The sequence below is a fragment of the Astyanax mexicanus genome, chromosome 14, assembly GCF_023375975.1.
Source record: "Astyanax mexicanus isolate ESR-SI-001 chromosome 14, AstMex3_surface, whole genome shotgun sequence".
In the NCBI taxonomy this organism is placed as follows: Eukaryota; Metazoa; Chordata; class Actinopteri; order Characiformes; family Acestrorhamphidae; genus Astyanax; species Astyanax mexicanus.
Window position 1 is genome coordinate 34,517,896 of NC_064421.1, and position 11,698 is coordinate 34,529,593.

The window sequence follows — 11,698 nt, forward strand, 5'->3', positions numbered from 1 at the left end:
AGGTAAGTTTAAGTCCAGGGTGAGGGTTAGGTTAAGGTCTAGGGAAAAAGTTAAGTTTAGGTCCAAGGTGAGGGTAAGGTTAAGGCCTAGGGAAACAGATAAGTTTAGGTCCAGGGTGAAGATAAGGTTAAAGCTTGGTGAAAGAAGCTAAGTTTAGGTCCAGGGTGAGGGTAAGGTTAAGGCTTGGTGAAAAAAGGTAAGTTTAGATCGCAGGGTGAGGATAAGATTAAGGCCTAGGGAAAAAGATAAGTTTAGGTCCAGGGTGAAGATAAGGTTAAAGCTTGGTGAAAGAAGCTAAGTTTAGATCGCAGGGTGAGGATAAGATTAAGGCCTAGGGAAAGGATAACTACTGAAACATCTAGGTGCCAGATATCATAGAAACAACTTTCAGAAGTGCTGGTGCAGGTTTATTTCTAGAAGCATATGTTTAAGAGCTTAAATGGGATTCATATAGAATTTTAACAGCTAAATGCGGCTGACCAAAAGATTTTATTGAATGGTAAAATTATATAAATAGAATTGCAATACAAGTATTCACAAACATCCTGGAAGTTCAACAAAAAAAATGAAAAGAACAATGCCATATGTAATACACATTAAATGTATGCATAAAAATGCCACATAACAATATTTCTCCAGTGTAAAAGACTATTTGATTATCACAATAAAAATGTATATGTGTAGTAGGGATGCACCAAATATTAAGTTTGGATTTTCATTTTGTTGCATGTCTAATATATAAAGCTCTGATGAGTTTATTTGATTTTACCCAATTGAAAACCTCTGAAATATACTCAAGAGGTTTCAAAACCAAGCTGAACTGCTTGCACTTTTACACCAGGAGTGGTATAAAGTTATCCAAAAGCAGTGTGTAAGACTGTTGGAGAACATGCCAAGATGCATAAAAACTGTGATTAAAAACCAGGGATATTCCACCCATTATTGATTTATGAACTCTATGAACTTTATGAATATGAACTTGTTTTCTTTGCATTATTTGATGTTTGAAAGCTCTGCATTGTTTTTGTTATTTTAGTCATTTCTTATTTTCTGCAAATAAATGCTCTAAATGACAATATTTTTATTTGGAATTTGGGAGAAATGTTGTCCATAGTTTGTAGAATAAAACACAATGTTCATTTTACTTAAACATATACCTATAAATATCAAAATCACAGAAGATGTTTCAGAAACTGATGTGGTCTCTATTTTTTTCCAGAGCTGTATATATACATATATATTACCTATCAAAAGTTTGGACACACCTTCTAATTGAATGATTTCTTTACTTTTAAAGACAAAAACTGTTAAGGGACATGGATTTATGTAGTAAACAAAAGTGTTTGGTCTCCATAATCCCCTGACTTAAACCCAGCTAAGATGGAGAATTTGGGATGCAGGAAGTAAAGGAGCAACTATTGTTTAGCACCTCGGGAAACTTCTTCAAAACGCTGAAGAACTATTCCAGGTGACTCTGCCTCTGGTTAACACTTTTTGTTTACAGAATAATTCTGCATGTGTTTCTGTATAGCTTCAATATTAGATTTACAATATTAAAAAACATAAAAAGAAAGAAAACATGTTGAATGAGTAGAGGTGTGTCCAAACATTTGACTGGTACTATATATGTATATATCATCAATTGATTTTAGCAGCCCTACTTACATATTTAGCAGTGTCTATGTCTGTGCCACATCTAGGATCCACTATAAAGCAATACACTCAAAATGATCTGTTTTAAAAATCGTCTTTTAAATATACATATTAATTTACTGAAAATGAAAAATCCAACACAAACAACAGAAATAATGGAGATCCATATTTGTCCATTCATACAACACTACCACAGAGTCACCGATACAAAAGGCTGTTCCAGTCTGTTGTCAGTTCCTTTTTGTATGTTCCTCTTTGTTGTTTCTTTATTTGTATATTTCCTTTCTGTCCAGGGTAAAAACGTCTCAATTTCTCCCTCGCTCAGGCATTTAACTGTCCCAGGAGCTGAAGGGGTTTTGTTACACCACAAAGAGAGAGAGAGAATGGAAGGATTACAGAGACAGAGAGGTGTGCATGGACAGAGCTGGACCCCTCTCGCTCTTTTCCTCCATCCCTCTGTCTTTATCTCCATGGTGCACACTTCCAGACCCTGGCAAGGCTCCGGTACAATGGGCCGCTCTCCAGCGCTCCACAGCTTTAATTGGCGGGTCGATGGCCAGGCCGGTCATTAGAACCAGTACAGCTCCTTTCCTTTCTTATGTGCCGGTAAGCCTGGGGGTGTGAACACAGACACAACAGAGAACAATGAAGACACTGGAGGACGCAGGACAGGTCTCCATGGCTGCTAGGAGCATCATGTACACACAATAAGAACAACGCTGAGGGGTTAGCAGTAAACACAGAAAACCCACCACAGGACCCTCAGCTGGATTTGTCTGTTATAACCACTAATTTAATGTTTAATTATTATCTTATAATGTACTATTAAACATCTGCTACAAATGATATTATTTAATATCTATTTTCAATTGTTTAGCATCCACTACAAATCATTCAGTATCCATTATAAGTGATTTAGCATGCAATACAAATTATTTACTATCCATTATGAAGTATTCAACATTTACAGTAAATGGTTTTCCCCCAGTTCCATTTCCACACTCAGGTTTGCCAAGTATAGAAATCAGCCATGGAAACGAAACGGGCTAGCTGGCTATTTTTCTGCTGAACAGGTCATTTCTGAGCTCTAGTAAGGTTGCATACCATAGCTAGCTAATTTACCACTAGTATAGTAGAGACAAGCATTTTGGACACTGAAACGTATACATTCACTGATCAGCTACAGAATATGACTTGCCAACAGTTACCAGTGTGTGGCAACCCACACAAGCTTCTCGTCTGCTGAGGAGCAGATATGGCAGATAACTCTATCCAGTTTTTGGAAATTTGGTAATTAAAAAAAAATGTATTGATGATGGGAGATTTGGACTACTGCACAAAGTTTTCTCTGCTGTGCAAAGTTTTCTCCTTTCTTAAAGCTAGACAGCTATTTAGTCCCCAACACTTGAGTTTTATTCACATTGTGCATTGTGCGTGTGGAAATGCTCTTACTTTGACTATTAAACATATCCCTGATTTCTAGTGTTTTTTTTCCACTATTTGATTTCACCAAACGTTTTAGTGGGGGCGAACACATTCCTTCCTTGAAAATAATGTTTCTCCACTGTCCTTCCACTTTTTAATGATGTGTTTGACAGTTTCAGCAATTTCCTTAGATGTTTTCTCTGCATGTTGCATGCCAACAATTTGACACTTTTGAAACAGACTTCTTATATATTCTTATATATTTTCCACAACCACAGAATGCATCTTTCGACATGGTTGTTTAACAAATGAGAAGCTACTCACAGCATCAGTTAGGGTAGAACAACTTGTTGCCAAACAAGTTTAAGCTCATATTAATGATCAAATCAAACTTCAAATTATGTAGATAGATAGATAGATAGATAGATAGATAGATAGATAGATAGATAGATAGATAGATAGATATGCACAACTGTGCCAGCAATTAGTGTACCCCGTATTTTATATTAAGCTGCTTGTAGTTGTTTGTGGTGGTCGTCTCTTACCTGGGTCCATGTTGAGGGCTATAGCCACGTCCCCCGGCGGTGGCAGCAGTGGCCACGTGGGCGTTGGTTCCAGCTTCCCCACCTCGTAGTGTCCCGGCAGGCCAGGCAGGTGGGCTGGTCGGACTGTGGGCATAAGCAGGGGGCTGTAGTGGGGCTCCAGTCCTGGAGGGGTATAGAGTTCATGAAGTGGCCTTGGGGGTCCGTAAGCCTGAGTCTGTGCATAACCCCAGGACTCTGAGGGGTGTGGGTGAGGATGTGCATGAGGTAACCCTGGGTGCAGTCCATGGGCATAAGGGTCGATGGAGTAAGCTGGGGTACCCGGGGGGTCACAGTGCGGTCGGCTGGGTGGAGATGGGTAATTGCTGTCCCAGAATGATGGAGGGAAGCTCCGCCGACTGTTTGGAGATGGAGGTTCTGGAGACAGGAACACAACATGCAAAAAATGGGGTTATAATTTTTGAGAAAGTTATTGCTCTAGACGTACAGGGGGTCTTTAGGCCTAAGAACGCCCACTTTTGTACACATTTTTTTTGGACACCCCTTGTAATTAATGCTACATTCAGCTACTTTGCATTGCATTTAATGCTAATGCAGATGTGCAAATGCACACACACAAACAGCATGTCTAGTCACTGTAGAGAAGTACTGACAACTGAAGAGGACTAAGCAAAAGCACCCCTAAAGAACCCTTCCGTAATGCATGTTGAGTAAAGTAATAAGAGATATAAAGTGTAAAAATGATTTAAGAAAACCAGAATGTTCTTTAATGAATTTTTTAATAGGTGTTATCAAACTGTAACGTAAAGTATGGTTCTAAAATTTAGGCTTTATTATTTGTCTAATTTTAGATGGCACATTATACATAGAAATGCGACCGATCCGATACAGTATTGGCATTAGGGCCGATATTGACGTAATCAGCATTTCGGATAGCGGGTGACCGCGGCCAATGCACTTATCGATCCATATTCCAGTCCGCAGCTTGAGCTGGACAATAAACCCGCCATGTCAATACACAAAGCATAACTGATCGGGAATCCAGTTCCGCAGTTTACCCTGAACCACCAGCAGCTTCAGTCTGTGGCTGACTGCGTAAACTTTAGCTATTTCTCTACATAAAAAATGTCGACTGTCTGGAGAGTTTTCAATTTGGAAACACCAAACAGCAGAACAGCTACATGTAATATTTGTAAAGTCACAATCCGAGGGGTGAACAGATTAACACCAGCAGTCTGTTAGCCTAGCTAGCACTGAACCCACAGCTGCATTCTGTTGTTGTAAAGGTATATTAATACACATAATATACCCCACATATATTATAAAACCACAGGATCTACAAACACTAACCAGCACTAACACACCCATCTGCTGTTAAAAACAGTGATTAATTTAGCTCAGAAATACAGTTAGCATTGCCAGTTAGCCAGTTAGCTAGCGTTACCCATCTCCATTAACATCTGCAGTCTGTTAGCCTAGCTAGCATCAGACAGACAGCTCCATTTCGGCATTGTGAATGTAATAAGTAACTCAAGTGAGCTACAGGCATAATCCACATCAAATATCAAACCACAGATCCTACACTCTCTAACCAGCATTAAGAAATCAATCTGTTATTAAAAAACACTGATTAATTCAGCTCGAAAACACAGTTAGCGTCGCCAGTAAGCTGTTAGCCATTGCAGCTAATCCACTACGCTACGTGTCAAAATCAAAACGTCTCCTGCACAACCAGTGCAAAAAAAATTGTCTAGAGCCCTGTATTTTATATTTAACATATTTAATATTTAACTTTTATTTAAAAAAAGAATATTGATAAAAATAATAAAATAATAATAATTAAAAAATATTATTTAATTTGGAAGAAAACTATTGTGTGTTTGTATATAAAGTGTGTCAAATAAATGACTTTGGAATGCATTCGTGTATACTCCTCAAAGGGCTGTGTAATCTGTTTCAGCCTCATTATGTAACCTTAATCATAGTACTAATAATAAACTAAAAAAAAACTTTTATTTGTATTTGTATCGGTATCCGCAGTTTTATATTAGTCTCATATCGGAATCGGATCAGAGCTGAAAAAAGTAGATTGTCCCATCACTTATTATACATGTAGTGTATGATGGGCTAAGTGTGTGATGAGTTCGACATGCTAACAGGTGTAAGCTTTAAAGGGGAAATATTATGCCATTTTTACACAAGTTAGAATAGGCCTATGGGCTCTACAAAACACATTCTTTGAACAAAATCACTCTCACATAACGAGATCTCACTAGCTCTATTCTTGCCAGTTATAGCAGCTGGGTCAATATCAATATTACGTGCTTTTTGTGTCCACAGCAAAGTTTCCTAAATTCTACAAAAACTCTGACAACAATGTTAATCTTCACTTTAAATAACTTTTTAATGTTAAATAATGTTTTATACTATTTTATACAGGTTTCTTTGATGGCATTCTATTCATTTATTTGATTATTTTCCTTAGAAATATGCAATTTACACATCTGAGAACTCACTGTTCCCCCTGTCATTTTGGGATTATCATTCCTTTAAGAAAGTAACATTTGATATCTGTTTATCTTAAAGGACTGAAGACACTTGCTGCATCTTTAGCCTTTAGGAATATTAATTTCACTTAATATTACTTATATTCTGTCCATATTTAGCTAAGGTAGCTCAGCTTAAGCTGTATCAAGGTAATTAAAATATGTATTTATTTTTTATAAAAACTAAATTCATCATTAAAATAAAAATAAGGTCACCAAGAAAAAATCTAAATCTCTGTAACTGTATGTCAACCATTTTTTTACTAGACATTGTAGATGGATGATAAGAAATACAAAAATTTCTGTGTAGTCTCAAGTCTTATATAATGATCATGACCCAGCCCTGAATTCACGCTAAGCCCATGTAAAGCATATGCAGGACTGCATGATCCAATCAGGAAGAAATCTGAAGCACTTAGTTCAGAAGGAGGGGTTAACATCAAATGAAACCATGTGACATGCATGACCTCACTTACTGAAACAGGGGTTCCAGATGACTTCATATGTGGACATTTCCATGTCTACCGAGTTCTATCATTGTTTCTTCTGAGAATCTGCCTCTAGTAAGATTCTGGAGCATTGTTGTATAGATCTGTTCATGTTTATCTGCTCCAGACATACGTATTCTCACACTCTACTAGCAGTGCTTCTCTACAAGGACTAGACAAGTTGTGCATGTGTGTGCATTTGCGCTTCTTGTGCTTCTTAAATTAGCTGAATGTAGCATTTATTAGAAGGCTGTCCACAAACATTTGGACATATGATGCATACGTCCAGTGCCCAGAGTGAGAAAGGCCTGTGGACGGAGGCCTGCCCCCTCAGCTCCTGTAGTGCGGACTATATAAGGCAGCGTCTTTATGCAGTTGGAAAAACAGCACGAGGGCTTTGCCACTTTAAATCACTAGCTGTGGTGACATCTCTCACTCCTGTGTTGGGACAGTTCCCCCGACAAACTTCTTCTAACTTACCCTGCCAAACCCCCCCCCCCCCCCCCCCACCCACCCATCCCTTCTGACCCCACCTGTTGTTTTCAGTAGCCTCCCCTCACCCCTTTCAGAATGTCACAAAGGGGGGGTGTTTTTATGTTTTAGACGTTACTACACCGATGATGTAGTCTACATCAGATGGTGGTTGGGGGTTGATGGGGGCCTTATGGGGGGGGGGTGGGGGGGTCATAAATCTCAGTTGAGGGATTGCAAGGCCGCCTGAGCTTTTTGAAGCCGATACAACCTCGAGCCTCGGAGATTACCAACATGTATAAACATAGTATCTGTTGGGAGGCAGGAAGCAACACTGAGGAGTGGAATGAAGATGTCAGAGAGAGAGAGAGAGAGAGAGAGAGAGAGGGAAAGGAAAAAACTGGCTGGGGATCTTGACTGGGATTCACCTCTGGCTTAAAGGGACACTTTATTGCACTGCATTAAATAAACAACTAATTTCCTAATTTAATGGCATTCTGGCTACTACAACATTTTGCAAAGTACCAAGATTTGCAACCCAATTTTGTCAAATTAATTCATGCAAATAACCTGTGAATATAAACTCTCCAGCACAGAAAAACTTCTCCAAGCTATTCCAAATGCATCCGAGTTGCAAAGTTGCAAAGTATGGCATCTTTTAATACTTGCAGTTTGGCACAAAACTAAACACAACAACATATACTGAAGTACGAGTCACAAGTTTTGACACACATTAAATTCAGTAGTTTTTAATTATTTTAAAATGTTCAGCATTAAAGATTAATATTAAAGTCATCCAAACTATGAAGAAAACCTGTTAAACAAACCAGACTATGTTTTATATTTTAGATTCTTCAAAGTAGCACCACTTGCTTAGGTAACAGTTTTGCACATCTTGGCTGGATGAGGTAGAGTCACCTGAAATGGCTTTTTAGTTAATTACTTGAATTTCTTCCTCTTAATGTGTTTGAGAGCATCAGTTGTAAAGTTGTAGTAAGTAAAAAAAGGTCAGTCAATGCAAAAAAAATGCAAGAACTTTAAAAAGTATCCTCAAGTGCAGTCGCAAAGACCATCAAAAACATTATGATTATGAAACTGTCTCTTATCGAAAAGAAAGATCAAGAGTTACCTCGGTTGCACAGGATAAGATCATTAGTTACCAGCCTCAGAAAGAGTATTTTGGTTTATTAAACACACAACACACAAGTTACTACATCATTCTTTTTGTGCTCCTTCACAGTCTAGATAACTTTAGTATTCATTTAGAATAAAAACACTGAATTGACTGACTGGTAGTTTATATGTATTTTTATATGGTTATTTATATAATGGATTCAGTTTGCACCAGGCATTGCCCTTGCTATTAATATAGAAATCTCTAGAAATATCCACCAGTGTACTCTCAGAATCCACTCTGGGAACCAACTTTTGGTTCACCAGAACCCATTCAAGGATTTTCAGAAATCACACTAAACAATCCAGAATTTGATATTGATCATCCAGGAACCAATCCAATTAAGATCCAGAATCCAGGATCTATTGGGAAAATCAAACGTAGATGCTAGAGGATATTGGAGGAGCCTGTGGGTGTTGTCCACTATTTTCCCTAGGCGCTAAATGCAGGATTCAGTCTGGATCTTCTTGAATCTCCTTGGACCATCGAACATCTACCCTGGGTCATCAAGAACCTACTCTGGTTCATCCATTATCCTTCATAAATCTTTGAGAACCACATTGGATCATCCAGAACCCACACATCAGGTTCACTAGGACCCACTTTAAGACCACCAGAGCCTAGACCAGACCTTCAAAAAGCCAGTTTGCATCCTCTAAGGCCTTACTATGACTCTCCAAAACTCATCCTGAACCCTCCAGAATCTATACACCATCAGAACTACCATCTGCTGGTATGAGACCATCATTTGATTCTTTAGAATGGACACAGGTTCCTCCAGTGGTTTTTAAGTTCTGGATAACTCAAAACGCACTCTTGATCCAGCAGAACCTCACCTGTGCCTGATTGGCCCCTCCTCTTGCTCGGTGTGCCGCTGCAGGTGCTGAGTGCTCTGGAGAAGTGCTCGTCCACCACACTGCTTATGTCACCCTGGTAGTAGGTAAAGAGGACACAGCGAGAGCTCAGGTATTCTGCTTCTGCCACGTCCTGCTTTTCCTTCTCCTGCAACTCCGACCCAGAGCCCTCCATGGAGTCCCCGTGGAGAGACAGCAACGGCGGACTGCTCACTGCAGAAAGAGACTGAGAGAGAGAGAGAGAGAGAGAGAGAGAGAGAGAGAGAGGGTGAGAGAGAGAGAGAGAGGGTGAGAGAGAGAGAGAGAGAGAGAGAGAGAGAGAGAGAGAGAGAGAGAGAGGGTAAAGGAACTGCCAAAGAGTGTCGTAATGACCAAACAAGTTGATTCAAGGAGGAAGATGGATGATCACAAGCCATCAAACCAGGAGTGGCATAAAGTTATCCAAAAGCAGTGTGTAAGACTGGTGGAGGAGAACATGCCAAGATGCACAAAAACTGTGATTAAAAACCAGGGTTATTTCACCATATATTGATTTTTGAACTCCTAACACTTTATGAATATGAACATGTTTTCTTTGCCTTATTTGAGGTCTGAAAGCTCTGCATCTTTTTTGTTATTTCAGCCATTTCTAATTTTCTGCAAATAAATGCTCTAAATTACAATATTTTTATTTGGAATTTGGGAGACATGTTGTCCGTAGTTTATAGAACAAAACAACAATGTTAATTTTACCCAAACATATACCTATAAATAGCAAAATCAGAGAAACTGATTCAGAAAGTGAAGTGGTCACATATTTTTTTCCAGAGCTGTATTGCAATATTTCAACCATTGATTCTAATAAACACAGCATCTGGTAGGTTCTGGATTACCAGATTACAGATCACACCCACAGGTTTAAGATGAAGATGCATTCTTAAGATGCTGTATTTATCCAATATTTTTGCAGCCGTACACTGTAACCACATTTAAAGGATCAGACTGGTTTAAACACAGTAAATAACTAACTAAAATACCCTTTTTACAGTGTGAGTAAATAGTTGCAGACTATTAAATGTATGTTTAAAGTAACTGTAGGTTAAAACTTTAGACATGAGCAAGAGATAAATTGGAGATATAAGGCACTGATAAAAAGAGTAGGATGAAAGATGATGGAAATGGTACTAAGTGGTGATAATGTTGAGTTTTACATAACGTAATGAGGAAATAGAGACAGGTCAGCAAGAGGAGAAGGTCAATGTGAGGAAGAGGTGTGGATGTAAGTTAAAAAAGACGCTAGAAAAACACTGGTTTCTCTTTACACCCTGAAGTCCTCCCCATTGTCATTACATTGTAACCCTGACTGCACCACAATGCTTGTTTTAAACTTTTTTTAGCATGCTTTATGTGATTACACATTATCACCAAAAATGTACAGACTGTCACTTCAATATTATGGCTAGGGGTGGGCAATGTGGCCATAACATAGTATAACAATATTTTATGATATTTTGGTGATATTGATACCCTTGGTGATATGACAAAACACTGAATTAAATATATATATTTTAAGAATAAACTACTGCAACAAAATGAAAACAAAATTCTATTATTGCATACAATATGATATGGCACACCCCTCCGTAACTGATATATTAAAAACTAAGAGTTTTATCAGATTTGTAACAGAAGTCAATGATCCAGAATGTCATGATACTAATAATGCACTCCAAATATCTCCATATATGCAGGATTAAAGTAAAATAAATAATACTGGACAGATATAATATAATGGGAAATGAGAACAGTGTTGAGAACAATCTTATTTTGCTAAAAATAGCACGATATTTCAGGGTATAATATCGTTCACGATATTCAAATATGTTGGCGATATAATCGCGTACGATACGATATAACACACCCCTATGGCATAAACTTTCTTGCACTGAATTCTTTCTCAAATAACTATTATGTCACTCATTCCCACGCTCAGTGTGTGTGTGAGAATGTGCGTGTGCAAGCACGAGCGCGCTGCAAGCTCGTGCATGCTACTCACCTGCGCTGCGCTGCTGAATGCTGCAGGGTGGCTGTAGACCGGACGCGCGACATCCAGGCAGCTCATTGTATAAAACTCCCAAAAACACACGCTTACACACTCCTACACACACCTAAACACTGACATAAACACACGCGCGCTCTTCCTCTGTGTCTGAAGGTCCAGCTGGGTGGAGGTGAGTGCAGGAACTGTTCTTGCGCTACAGAGAGCCACGCGCCTCCAGCAGCAGCGCGAGGAGAGATATATACAGAGAGAGCGCGCTGATACTGTCTATACGAGCCTCTCTCTCTCTCTCCCTCCCACTCTAAACGCCATAGGACTCGTGTGCGCGCGATGCTCAAAGGTGTAGAGGTGTAAACATGCATTTATGGTTAGTGTTACTTACTGTTCATTAACAAAAGTATATACAACAATAAGAGACACCTCAGTGAAGCTGGCCCCTCATATTATTAGAAATGAAATAAAAATATGTCCATTGGTTAGTGCTGCGTTTGTGCTGGTTTGTGCAGC

The 11,698-nt window shown here is 38.9% G+C and overlaps 1 protein-coding gene across 1 annotated transcript; it reads right to left on the bottom strand.

Moving 5' to 3' along the window:
* Positions 1-470: 470 nt before the first annotated feature.
* Positions 471-11,467, bottom strand: vgll2b (vestigial-like family member 2b). Its single transcript, XM_007239248.4, has 4 exons — positions 11,189-11,467; positions 9,136-9,379; positions 3,624-4,037; positions 471-2,265 (listed from the first exon to the last, which is right to left on the bottom strand). Exons 1-4 carry the CDS (start codon positions 11,252-11,254, stop codon positions 2,222-2,224), a joined length of 768 nt encoding a protein of 255 aa, XP_007239310.3. The 5' UTR covers positions 11,255-11,467; the 3' UTR covers positions 471-2,221.
* Between the last annotated feature and the right edge of the window lie 231 nt (positions 11,468-11,698).